This window comes from Xenopus laevis, chromosome 2L (assembly GCF_017654675.1).
Source record: "Xenopus laevis strain J_2021 chromosome 2L, Xenopus_laevis_v10.1, whole genome shotgun sequence".
In the NCBI taxonomy this organism is placed as follows: domain Eukaryota; kingdom Metazoa; phylum Chordata; class Amphibia; order Anura; family Pipidae; genus Xenopus; species Xenopus laevis.
In genome coordinates, this window is record NC_054373.1 from 62,345,178 (window position 1) to 62,359,259 (window position 14,082).

The 14,082-nt window shown below is 38.2% G+C and overlaps 1 protein-coding gene across 3 annotated transcripts; it reads right to left on the reverse strand.

Moving 5' to 3' along the window:
- Positions 1 to 5,483: 5,483 nt before the first annotated feature.
- On the reverse strand, positions 5,484 to 12,762 carry pdik1l.L (PDLIM1 interacting kinase 1 like L homeolog). 3 transcript variants are annotated; one of them, XM_018244962.2, is made up of 4 exons: positions 12,104 to 12,761; positions 11,687 to 11,746; positions 8,856 to 9,151; positions 5,484 to 7,940 (listed from the first exon to the last, which is right to left on the reverse strand). In XM_018244962.2, the coding sequence occupies exons 2-4, from the start codon at positions 11,700 to 11,702 to the stop codon at positions 7,206 to 7,208; spliced, it is 1,047 nt and encodes a 348-aa protein (XP_018100451.1). In that variant the 5' UTR covers positions 11,703 to 11,746; positions 12,104 to 12,761; the 3' UTR covers positions 5,484 to 7,205.
- Between the last annotated feature and the right edge of the window lie 1,320 nt (positions 12,763 to 14,082).

Sequence of the window (14,082 nt, forward strand, 5' to 3'; positions counted from 1 at the left end):
ATCATACAAACAGGAGCAGAGGTAAAACTGTAACTGTAATTATAAGGTGTTGGTAAATCTAAGGTGGAGAAAAGTATGGGCCGGCCGGGAGGTGTGTGGGGAAGTTCTAACGTCAGAGGAGCATCGATCGGTCAAACTTAAGGAATGAGACAAGGCAAGTCTCCTCCCTTTCCACATGGAGTCTCACTTCTGGTTATGACTTTGTTCTCTGCAATTAGATCCTTCTCCAATAGCATTAACCCATTCTACTCTCTGAAAGTATCGTGCATACAGTGGCACTACGAATATTGTGAGATTTAGATTTTCCAGGCTGACATAAGACTGGTAGGAAACCAAACTAGACGCTTTTAAATTACTCGCAAGAAAAAAAAATCCCTTGACATTATATGCATTGTGTAAAGATCTTTAGGAACAGAAAAGGTTAATGGACACAGAGCTCACACGTCACACCCTCTATGTTAACAACCCTGAATCACTTATGCACAGTGTAGCTATCAAATAGCAAGGCTGTCTTGGACAGGAGCAGGTGAATAAACATACAAGCGCCAGTTTTAAAGGAAGCTGGTGCTTTAAAGAAGACTCATAAACATTTACTTTTAACATTTATTTTAACTTGTTCCCGTTTATCAAGAAGAATTTGGAAACATTGTGACTGTGCCATATGTTATCAACATAGAACTGCCACTAGAAATTAATTCAGCATTTTGTGCTGATAATTTGAGTTATCGATCAGCACCATAATCGAGAGAACTTTGGATATGTATTAATATGCTGCTGTTCCTGACGAAGGTCCTTGCTGGTTTAGGACAGAAAGGTCGTATAAACTCTCCTTTTTTGCATAATATACAAACCCTGAGTGTGCCAGTCTTTACCTCTTGATTATGTGGAGAACTCAGATTTGGACCTAAATGATATGGTGTTGGAAGAAGTCGTTCCACTTAAACGTGGGGGTGATTGTGACCTGGCTTTGAGAAAGAGAGAAGTGTGGGGGATTCATCAGTTAAATTTATTGGCCACCAATGGGTTAAATAAGGATTATGCTTTGTATGTTTTTTTTGTAAATAACCGATGCTGCTGTTTTGTTATTTTTGGTTTATCTCCTGTGTTTGAGTAGAGGTAGTGGGAGTAGAGGTGAAGGAAACAGATGATATCAAAGGGTTAACCAAATGTGCCAGGCTATCGTGATGTCATATCCTAAAAGTGATTTCCTGTTTTGCACTTTAAAAGGGTTGTACCATTTTGTATCACTGAAATCATGTGCTTGAGAAAGGAGTCTTAGGTACTTCGAAATGTTGTGGTACCGGTATCTGCTTTTAATAAATTTCAGTTTTGCATGAATATGAAGGAAGTGCTGTGTCAATTTTTTTTTTCTTTCTATTTTTTTGTTACTGTGGCAGTGACAGCTATTTTGACTACGTACCATGCAGTAAGGGTTTGTGTGGCATAACATATAAATATATATATATATATATATATATATAAAATATATGCCAGCATTGGAATGGGAGGATCTGGGCCTACTGGAGCTGCCGCATCAGGGGCCCAGACAACCCCTATCTGCCATCCTCCACGTGCCCCTTGCACCAGTTTTGCAATAAGGGGGATCAGGGTGACTTGTCAAAACCAACTTGGGGATCCAAATTTCACTCCTGACCACTGCTTAACAACCCCATGTGAGGTCAAGCAAAACTGGTTCATAATTAGGCCAGCAGTTCCCAAACATTAGGGTTGGCCCTAATAGGAGTGTGGGCTAATTTATGGTTTGCTGGATAGTCTTGCAGTATTAAGCCATGCTGACAGTAATGGTAAGTACTGATTGTCTAATCTTGCTAAACTGGAAGATGAAAGTAGTGTTTATATTTGAGCTTCCAAAAGGCTATGAAGGGCACAAGAGTTTTTTTGGTGGCCCAACTAATTAGTTGTCATAAAATGCTACTACTCAAACAGTAGATACTGAAGCCTGTTGCTATGAATCGATAGAAATGGGAATTGTTTAGGGATGGGAGAATTTTTTCGCCTTGTGCGTCAAAATAAAAAGACGCGCGTCAAAAAAAATTCAGCGCGCGACAATTTTTTGGACGACCATAGACTTTAATGGGCATCGGCAACATTTTGCTGGCGGCAAATTTTTGGCGAAATGAAACGGGTCAAATTCGCCCATCCCATCCCTAGAATTGTTCCCTTCAAAATTTGTCTTGGGACCTGGGTTTTCCGGTAGGGATGCACACATTCGGGATTTGGTTTTCCAAAAAAAACCCTTTTCATCACACGAACAAGGAAATTGTGTTTTTTCTCCAATATGTGCTGCTCACATGGTTTTTTTTAACCTTTCCCTATATGCAGGATTACGATTTGGATTCAATTTAGGATTTGCCATAATTTTGACTCATTCTCCTTAGAAATCCGTTTATCCCATATGAATTTCACTTTTTTTTTTTTTTTACAGGAAAACATGATTTTTACGTACCCCCATTTGGTTTTGATTATTTTTTATACAAAACAAAAAAAGCATATTCAAGTTTTGCACTGAGCAAGCTTTTCAAGAAGAGCCCTAGGGACCTTTAGGGCAATGCTATACAAGGCTACTTGTAGGAATTTTAACAAATACATTTACTAGCCCATAAAAGCAGTGCCATAGAACCTTAATTGAGCCTTGTCACACATTTGTTTAAGTGTTACAATACTAAAAAGTTTCTGGATGAATTCACCAGCTGCTTCTGTCTGACAAGCTGTAACAAATCCTTTACATTAAAGTCTATAGAGGGCTGTTTTGGAGGCTTCTTTTATGGCATACTAAAAAAAAAAAATGCAGGGCTTATGGAGCCCAAAGAAGCTGATTTGCCATTGCCTTAACCATGGAATATTAAAAGAAGTCTAAATAGTTCTAGGTTTCGGTAGCCAAAAGACTTAAAGTGTTGGATACAGAACTGATGAATATTTGATAGCAACTTAAAGGGGTTGTTCACCTTTAAAGGAATAGTTCAGTGTGAAAATAAAAACTGTGTAAATAGATAGGCTATGCAAAATAAAACATGTTTCTAATATAGTTTGTTAGCCAAAAATGTAATGTAAAAAGGCTGGAGTGAACAGATGTCTAATAAAACAGCCAGAATCCAACTTCCTGCTTTTCAGCTCTATAACTCTGAGTTAGTCAGCGACTTGAAGGGGGGCCACATGGTACATTTCTGTTCAGTGAGTTTGTAATTGATCCTCAGCATTCAGCTCAGATTCAAAAGCAACAGATATGACCCATGTGGCCCCACCCTCAAGTCTCTGATTGGTTACTGCCTGGTAACCAGTCAGTGTAAACCAAGAGAGCTGAAAAGCAGGAAGTAGTGTTCTGACTGACTTGTTATACATGAAATCACTCCAGCCTTTTATTACATTTTTGGCTAACTAAATATATTAGAAAAATTTTTTATTTTGCACAGCCTATTTACCCAGTTTTCATTTTTACACTGAACAATTCCTTTAAGTTAAATGTTATGTTATAGAATGGCCAAAATAAACCAACTTTTCAATTCATTATGTTTTATAGCGTTTTAATTATTTGCCATTTACTTGATTCTTTCCGGCTTTCAAATGGGGGTCACTGACCCATCTAAAAAACAAATGCTCTGAAAGACTACAAATATATTTTTATTGCTATTTTTTTTTTATTACCCATATATCTATTCAGGCCCTCTCCTATTCACATTCCAGTCTCTTATTCAAATCAATGCTTTGTTGCTAGGGTAATATGGACCCTAGCAACCAGATTGCAGACTAGTGAGCAGCTGAATAAAAAGCCAAATAACTCAAAAACACAAATTACTAAAAAAAAAAAAAAAAAAAAAAAAAAAAAGGAAAAACAATTGCAAATGGTCTCAGAATATAACTTATGTCATACTATAAATTCATTTAAAGGTGAACAACCCGTTTAGATTGTTCAATATCAATTGTGAAGAAAAATACTAATTATCAGTCCTTAGCACAGTTATCCCATTCCTGCAGCTTATAATTACGTTAAATTATAGTACAGTTATAGGATATTATATCTTGAAATCTGACATCCAGAAATTTCAGCTCTGAATTACGGAAAGGCCATTTCCATTGTAAGCAGATCATTTGCATTTTCTGTCTGTTTTACTTTTTTACCTTGTACTTGCCACAGTGGCAATTTTTACATGTAAACATTTTTTGTTTTTTTACTAGACTTAAAGGGATACTGTCATGGGAAAACATGTTTTTTTTTCAAAAAGCATCAGGTAATGGTGCTGTTCCAGCAGAATTCTGCACTGAAATCCATTTTTCAAAAGAACAAACAGATTTTGTTATATTCAATTTTGAAATCTGACATGGGGCTAGACATTTTGTCAGTTTCCCAGCTGCCCCTGGTCATGTGACTTGTGCTCTGATAAACTTCAGTCATTCTTTACTCCTGTACTGCAAGTTGTAGTGATTTCACCCCCCCCCCCCAGCAACCTAACAACAGAACAATGGGAAGATAACCAGAATACAGCTCCTAACACAAGATAACAGCTCCCCGGTAGATCTAAGAACAACACTCAATAGTAAAAGCCAAGTCCCACTGAGACTGATTCAGTTAGAAAAAACAGGAGAAATAACAGCCTGCCAGAAAGTAGTTCCATCCTAAAGTGCTGGCACAAGTCACATGACATGGGGCACCTGGGAAACTGGCAATATGTCTAGCCCCATGTCAGATTTCAAAATTTAATATAACAAAATCTTTTTGCTCTTTTGAGAAATGGAATTCAGTGCATAAGTCTGCTGGAGTAGCACTATTAACTGATGCGTTTTTAAAAATGTTTTCCCATGACAGTATCCCTTTAAATATGTTGATCCAAATTAGAGAAAAAAAAAAACTTTATGAAAAAAGCACCAGGTCCTAAGCATTCAGGATATTAGATCCCATCCCTGTACTACTGCAACAAACTAACTTTAGTTGGGGGGGGGGGGGGTTATTGCTTTATTGTCCTTCAGTATTATGCTCCAATATCCCCAGAACTGCCCACTCACACAGTTTCTTTCAGGAGAGAAGTTTCCTGATCGATCATAAATACATTGTGTGTAGTAGAAGGACTGTATTCCATGTTCTGTTTAATCTTGCACTAAACAAGTTTGAAATGTGTGAGAAAAATGTGTCCAAATCTGTATGCATGCATCTGTGCAGTAAAGATAAGGGTCATTGCTGTCAAATGGAAAATCGAAGGGGGTGGAGACATGTTACAACGCTGTCATTTTATCTCCATTTTGAGTCAGAGCTGGCTGAGGAGGGCGTTACTGCACAACTTTTAAAATTTCAAAACTTGGTGACGAAATTTCTTTAAACTAACTGCTTCTAACAGCCCAACAGAAAAAGTATAGCAAGAATAAAATATATGCTCAAGTCATCACCATATACAAAATAAAATATATGCAATGAAAACATGACAAAACATGGATACTAATTAGGATGTAATTAAAAATAACAAACAAAAAAATAATGTTTACAATTTATTAACAGCTGAAACATCACAATAAATTACAAGTTTTGTTTGAACTTTTTTTGCATTTTTTTCATAAAATATAATATGCTATTTTATTTGCTCAATGGGGAAAATAAATGAATGTGCATGTGTGGTGCTTGACAGTAGGATTGCATGAATGTGGTGCTGCGTGTAAAGGGTTTGCTGGATAGTAAGTGGCTCATCTTTATGCTGGCGAGGAGAATTCAATCACTGCTGTTTGTAACATATATCTGCAAATTATATGTAAATAATAATATTATACTTGAGCATGCCAACCATAACGATCACTGGGAGGACTACCTGAAGGCAATGTTGGATTATGTACATTAAAGCAGTGAAATATATTGTTATATCTTTGTTTATAAAAATGAATGATCAGCCATTGCTAAGAGATCCTTTGTCCTACACTTAGTTTGTAACACCATTTTTTTTGCTTCCCCAAAAAAGGGAGAGATGTTATGGCAAGCAAAAAAAATCTATATATGCAGGTAATTTGGAAGAGTATCTCCCATAAATTGCAGACCTATTGCTGTAGTCAACTAAAAGATCTCTAAAGCACAACATTTTTCAGATTTTAATAACATTTCATGCTTTTAAATATCATAACAGTAAAATAATTAAATAATTTGGAGGTCAAAATCCTAGATCTACTCATTTCAAATGTGTTTTTTTTCTAGCCTTTTGAAACTGAAACCTCTGTGCATAAAAACTCACAAATTATCATTAACTACCAAAAACACACCCATATAGAATATTCTCCCCAATAACGTTGTGACCTAACCCTTAGGCCTTCAATCATTTAGAATATATGGCACGGAGACAAAAATACCATTGTGGTGGCAACTATGCTTCCATGTTTCTCTTTGTTCTGTCACAGTGTGTTTACTGCAGCACTGGTGGATCAAATCCCTCAGCATGCAAAGGGTTAAACTCAAGAATTGGATACTGTTAGACAGCTAGCAATAAACAAAGATGTTTTAATTATACAAGTGATTTACAATTCTGAACACCACATGTTGGGGAGGCCACATCTATATAATTTAGTAAAGAAGTCTAATCTTCTATTGACAGACACTTGGGGGACATCTAACATTGAAATGCAGTCATCTCTGCACATATACTGCATATTAATAAATACATACAGTCATAAAAACAAAAAACCCATTCTACGCTCATGTATAACTTATGAATCATCAGCTGATCACACATATTGTGTAGGTCAAGCATTGTCACTGGAATGTGAAATTATAACCCATGTGCTGCCAAACTTACAGGTTGTGGTTTATCATCCAATATCTGCTACTGAAGAGGCAAACAGTGCTATAGAAAAGTAGCCAACCGCTTGTATTATTATTATAAGACAGAGGCTTGGCTCTACAAGACAAGAGACCTGAAAGATCTGAAACACCAAGCCCTTCTGTGCTACACCTGAGGCAGTCAAAGCCACCTCTAGTGTGGAATTTATTCAGTGCATGTTTCATGTTCTGCTAGGGCAGAGAAAGAGAACAGAGGCATTTAGAGGTAAAGCAACAGGTTACTGAAACAACCTATGACATTCATATTAATTTGATCATTTTTTTACAGGGCTACTAAGAATATTTTGTGATTATGAAACAAAAAGGCGGTATTATATTTCCAATCACAAGCTATTCTGCAGATCCTGTTTAGTCCCTTACAATGTACTAACGGAGGATCTTACGTCTCCCATGTGAAATCTCTGAAAGCTATCTGGATAAGTTTCAACTCTAGTTGAAAGGCATCAGGACGCTCCTGTGGGTTTGCAGAAAGCATCTGGCGCAGCAGCTGTTTCATGCGCCGGTTCATGGACTTTTTCTTAACAGGAATAAGAAGCTCTAGCTTTGGATTCTCCAACAAAGCTTCCCCTACTGGCACCACTTGAGCCCCCCGCTGAACATAGCCTCCCAACAGTCTCTTTTTGGTATGAGTGTCAGTGATGGTAATCCGCTCCAGCATGGCCCAAAGAATGACACCCAAAGCAAATATGTCTGCCTTGGCTGTGTAATGTCCTTCCCACACTTCGGGTGCCATATAGAAGTCAGTGCCACAGGCTGTAGACAAGAAACTCTTGTTAACATTGGCTGGTTCCTCTGGGTTCAAGCCAGAGCTTGAGCACACTTTGCTGAGACCAAAGTCAGCCACTTTGAGTGTAGGCTCATCTACTCCATCACGAGACTTGCACACCAGAATGTTGTCTGGCTTAAGGTCACGGTGGATGATCTGGTTCTTATGCAAAAAGGCAAGAGCACTGCTTAGCTGCAGCATGAAGCTGGTGTTAGTGCGGCGGCTTGGCCTGCGGGTAAGAATATATTCATTCATATCGCCTCCATCACAGAAGTCCATCACAAACCACAGACAATAGGTGCTGCGTGGATCAAATGCAATCTCGCCCTTCAACGACGTCTCTACCAACTATAAGGAAACAAGAAGACACAAACACAATAGAAAATGTCTTTTCTCTCACAGTCATAACTATAGGAAACTTCCCAAGGAAGAAAGGAGGTTCCATCTAAATATTCAGAAAGAGTTTTTTTTTTTTTGTTTTTTTTACAGTGAGAGCAAAGTTGTGACATTCTCTTCAGTCATACTGTCACGATACATTATATAATGAATAAAGTACCCCTACTGTAAAATATAACGATATTACAAGTTACCAAGGCGTTTCGAAGGAGGCCAAAGGTCGAGTGTTTTTATACAGGCCATGGAACTCCAAGGTGACTTCTCATATCCTCATATTTTGTAACAGGGTTTACTTTATTAGAATAAACAGGTTACCGATTATAACCGTTGACATCACTAAGCACCGTTTATAAGGCTATAATTTACAGGATATTCATGGCTCATGTGTATTATATAGCTTTATGAAGGGGTTGGATGGCTTTTCAGCAAGTGCAGAGAGTTATTGAAAACAGCTGTTAGTACAAGTTGAACCAGGGACTGGTTCTTGCAGTCAGAAAGGCATTTTCTCTGCAATGAAGTAAATCAGAGAAGCTTCAGAAGGGGGTTTTTGGCTTACACTGGATGAACTAGCAGTTAGCCAGGTTTAAGATAGACATAAAAGATTGATGGACGTGTGTCTGTTTTCAACCTAACTTACATGTCAGTTTTTTGTTAATACTATTGGGTTATAATATAGCACTGATAAAAGTTGTGTTTATTTTTGCTACTATCTGGCACCTGCATGTTTCACTGCAGCCAGGGGAAAGCAGGTATGTGGTGAACAATTTTTTTAAATAAATAACAAAAATACAATGCTTACTGTTGATAAAAATTCTATAAATCCATTATGGCCCCTCTAACCCTTCTTAAGAAACTTCAGCTCCTCACCGGTAAGTAGAGAACAGAGCTGGAACCATGTAACATGCGTTGAACCATGCCGTCCCTCTGTAAAACGCACTCTTCCAGGTGAATTACATTTGGGTGCTGGCTCTGGATGCTGCTTAATGCCCAAAACTCCCGTAAAGCTAATTCAACATTCTCAGGAGCTTGGCAGCGGATCTTCTTAACAGCTACCCGTTGGCCAGTTCTGCGTACCAGCGCTTCATATACCAAACCGTAGCTGCCACGGCCCACCTCCCGGATCAGGTCATACTTAGGCTGGCTGCTCACCATCTTCAAACTCACTATTTGTAAAATGGATTTTGGACATATTTTAGACTCTGCATTATGCTTTTGCAAAACTCAATAAGAGGAGACTGAAAGAACACCTACTTTGTCCGTCTGCTCAGCATAATAAGTATTAAAAAAATAATAAAATATTAAAAAACCAAGCCACAATCAGAAAATAATCAGAAAGACACATATAGGCCAATTGGCTGCCAACTTAACTAAGAGTGGTCAAGTAGAGAGCCAATATCTGGTTGTGTATAGAAAAAATATAATGTCAAGTGCTTTCTTATGGATTATAAGTTAGAAACTATAAAATAGGGTGCCCTGAGCTGTAAATGCAGCACTAATAGAATTCAATAGTTATGAAAGCATTCCATTAATAAATATTCCATTAATACATTGTGATTTATAATTGAAGTATTACACAGTGCATATAACAACAAATAGAGCCTTTAAAGGGGTTGTTCACCTTCCAACACTTTTTTTCAGTTTATTTGGTTTCAGATACTTCAACAGAAATTAAGACTTTTTCCAATGAATTTCTAATTTTTCTAATACTAAAGTGTAATGTTTCATTTTTCACCTGCAAAAACAGCTGGGGGGGGGGACTGACCCTGTAAACTGTTCTAAAATGATACATTTAATTGAAACATTTCTTATGTTTGTCCCTGCTGAGCAGAATCCCATTACAGGCTGCTGTTGGAATTGATACAATAGTTGCTAATACTATATAATATACTAATACATTAACTAAATGTAGCAAAATTGTAAAAGTTAATTGTAAAAGTGCATCTGAATTACTGCTACACTGAAACACCAGAGACAGGAACATTAACTTTAAACATCGATTTAAAAAAAACAGTAAAAAATAAAAAATGGAAAGTAATTGAAAAATGTCTTTATTTCTAGGGAACAATCCGAAAAGAATTGAAAAAGTGTTTGGAAGGTGAACAACCCGTTTAAAATAATATATGTTAATATTATATGATTTGCATTCTAATGTTATACATATAGATTTACAAAAGTAATACCTAAAATATTGGCAACTCCCGTGATCTAATTGGTAAGTTATTTTCAACGGGTAGGTGATCCTTTTAGGCAAAAAAATAAACCAGCCTGGGGAAGAAAAAGTAATGTAGCGCCACCAGGGCAGCCATCGGGGGGGGGACAGGGGGGAAGAGTTGTAGGGGGCCCGAGGGTAAGGGTGGCCCTGCCACGCCACACTCACTTGATTAGCCGGGCCCCCCATCTTTCTGAGAGCTGCTGACTTCGGGAAGGTATGGACGTTTAAGGGGCCCTGGCCACTGATTTTCTAATAATGTGGGGGTGGGGGCCCTGGCCACCAATTTTTTTTCTCATGTGGGGTCCTAGCCACCAATATTTTTTAATGGGGGGGCCCCTGGCTACAAATGTTTTTTTATGGGGGGGCCCTGACCACCAATATCTTTTTATTAACATGTGGGAACCCTAGCCACCAATATTTTTTTTGTTTTTTTACTGTGTGGTGGGGGGCGGACCTGTGGGGTGGGGATGGTGGACCTGTAGGTGGGGCTTGCAGTGGGTGCAGCCCAGGGGGCCCAGAAAATTTTGTCGTATGAGGCCCTGTGATTTCTGATGGCAGTCCTGAGCACCACACCATATTTTACACTACTGTGTATTCACAAGTCTAAGGGGCAGATTTATCAAGTGTCAAATTTTAAAGTAAAAAATACTTCGAAATTCAACCATCGAATTGAAATACTTCGAATATCGAATTCAAACTTTTTTCATCGAATTTGGGTATTTTGTGGTAAAAGTAAAATCGTTCGATCAAACTATTAAATCCTTCGAATCAAACTATTTTATCTTACGATCTAACGATTTTACTTAGACTTCAAAAAACTTAGAAAACTGCTGTAGAAGGTCCCCATAGGCTAACATAGCACTTCGGCAGGTTTAATTTGGCAAAGTATTGAAGTCTAAGTCTAAGTAGAGACAGTACTTCGATTATGGAATGGTTGAATATTCAAACAACTTTACTTCTAATCAAATTTGAAGTAAATTTGAAGTCGTATTATCCTATTCAATGGTCGAAGTATCCAAAAAATTACTTTGATTTTTTTTTACTTTGAAAATTCCATCGAATTCACTTCGACCCTTGATAAATCTGCCCCTAAGTGTGTGGCTGGAATGTCTGGGAGAGTTAAGTTAAATAGCTGAAAAGTGTCTGAGTATTTTTATCCTTTTATCAGCTTGAAGAAAAAAAAGCATCAATCAAGCCAATGAATACAATAATATATATGATTAGATTTAATGGTTAGACCATGCAGCAAGTATTTAGAAGATGAAGTTAGCAATAAAGATGTAGAAGATATGGAGTACTATTAAAATGTAAATATGGCTGATTGATGAGATGAAAATGTTACTTTTTGGGTTATGTTGCTACATAATATTTTAAACATGCAAATGGCTGTAGAATCAACATGCACATTCAAATATGTCAAGTATGACATTTAAACAAAAGAAATATTTTCAGAACAATAACTAATAAGCATAGAAGCATATCTTACATGCAGTTTCTCTCATGCTTTCACAACTTTTGTCATTCTTGCAGGTTTTCCCTACATTAGCTTCTGAAAGAAACAAGGGGTATATTTAATTCTACACACTAATAAATATTTGCAAAAACCCATATAGAGTATGTATTTGCTTAAATAGTTCTCATTATCTATGGTGTCGATTATAATATAACCAGACACAGGTAAACACGACTGTACATAATTAATCAGTTTGTGAGAAATCAAGTAGTACTGTGACAATGGTCTTCTATTAACAATGTAAATGCACCACATACATTACTAATTAAGCTTATTTAACGAAGCGCATAAAGCCGATGATATATATCGTATGTGCCAAAATGTCTAGCATATAGATACTCATATGCACCACTGCATGTCAACATTTAATGTAAATGTTTAGTAGCTTACCTCAGTCAGTCTATCTCTTGTGGCCGCCGCCATTTTGTCCCGCGCGTTTCCGAGACTATGCGCGCTCTCACCAGTACGTCACGCGGGAACAACGTCTCTCACTGGCAGAAGCAAGGAACGCGAGAGTGCGCAACTAAGGCGGGAAAATATCAAATCATTACATCCGTATAGCCAGCTGCCAATAGAAACTGAACTTGTGACGTTGATTTAGACATCGCCATCTTTAATAAGGGAATGAGTAAAATAATAAAAAAAAAGTAACCAATTGTGCTGCTGCTGTTCATGTACAATAAATAACTCCCAGGCCCAGTTGTGTTTTAGACACAGATCGTACTTGTGTCTGAAAATCGGATTAACATTTACAAAATACAAATGCTTTTTGTACATGCTATTACCAAGCATTTAGCAAATGAAGTAAGGAGCCAAGAAGTAGAAGATACAGAATACTATTAAAATGTAAATTTGGTTGATTGATGAGATGAAAATTTTGGTTTATGTTCAGTGTCGGACTGGGCCGGCGGGAAACCGGGAAAAAACCCGGTGGGCCCCGGCCCACTTGGGCCCCCGCCGGCCCAGTCCCGGTCCTAGATTGACCCCCGAACGGCAGTAAAAAAATTTCGGCGCTGTTGCGCATGCACGCGTTGGGGCTGACGTTCGCGCATGCGCATTGGGGCTGACGTTCGCGCATGCGCACTAGTTTTTGCGCATGCGCACGGGGCCCCCGAGGTTCACAACCCGGTGGGCCCCGACTGCGCCAGTCCGACCCTGTTTATGTTGCTACATGGTATTTTTAACAAATATCTGCAGAATCAACATGCACATTCAAATATGTCTAGTATTACATTTAAACAAAAGTAAGTCTAATTTACCTAAAATATTCTCAACCACCCTGATTTAATTGGTAAGTTATTTTCTACTGGTAAGCGATTTAAACAGAAACGCAGAATCCCATGGTATTTTTGGTGGACTGGTATTTATTAGTACTATGACTAGGGCCACCAGATTTGCTGCAGATATTTTGTGTGTGAACTGTGTGACAGACCTCCACAACATAGGACGATGGTGGAGAGCTCAACAACCTAATCCCAAATATAACACTTGTTGGAAGTGCAGGGTGCTTACCCAGAAGACCCTTCCCTTGCATTAGGGTCAGTAGAGTAATTGCAAAAAAATCCAGGTGCACACCTTTTTGTTAAAGTTGTATCAAAAGTGGTTTATTAAGCCCATACTGTGTTGGACTGGGACACCAGAGGCTAGGGTTGCCACATTTTCTGGAAAAAAATACTGGCCTTCCTATAGATTTATCTTTTTTCCCTATTAATAACATTGGGATCAACCACCATTTTTACCGGCCAGGTGGCAACCCTACCAGGGGCCCACCATAAAACCTTAGACCAGGGGCCCACTGTCAGTACTAATATTCTTCATCTCCTCAATCAACCAGTCCCTGGATCAACTTGGACTATGAGCTATTTCCCATAACCCTGTATTCCCTTACTTGCTAAAAAGCTATCCAACCCCTTCTTAAAGCTATCTAATGTATCAGCCTGTACAACTGATTCAGGGAGAGAATTCCACATCTTCACAGCTCTCACTGTAAAAAACCCCTTCCGAATATTTAGGCGGAACCTCTTTTCTTTTAATCGGAATGGGTGACCTCGTGTCAGCTGGAAAGACCTACTGGTAAATAAAGCATTAGAGAGATTATTATATGATCCCCTTATATATTTATACATAGTCATCATATCACCCCTTAAGCGCCTCTTCTCCAGCGTGAACATCCCCAATTTGGCCAGTCTTTCCTCATAGTTAAGATTTTCAATACCTTTTACCGGCTTAGTTGCCCTTCTCTGTACCCTCTCTAATACAATAGTGTCCTGTTTGAGTGATGGAGACCAAAACTGTACGGCATATTCTAGATGGGGCCTTACAGGTGCTCTATACAGTGGAAGAATGACCCCCTCCTCCCTTGACTCTAT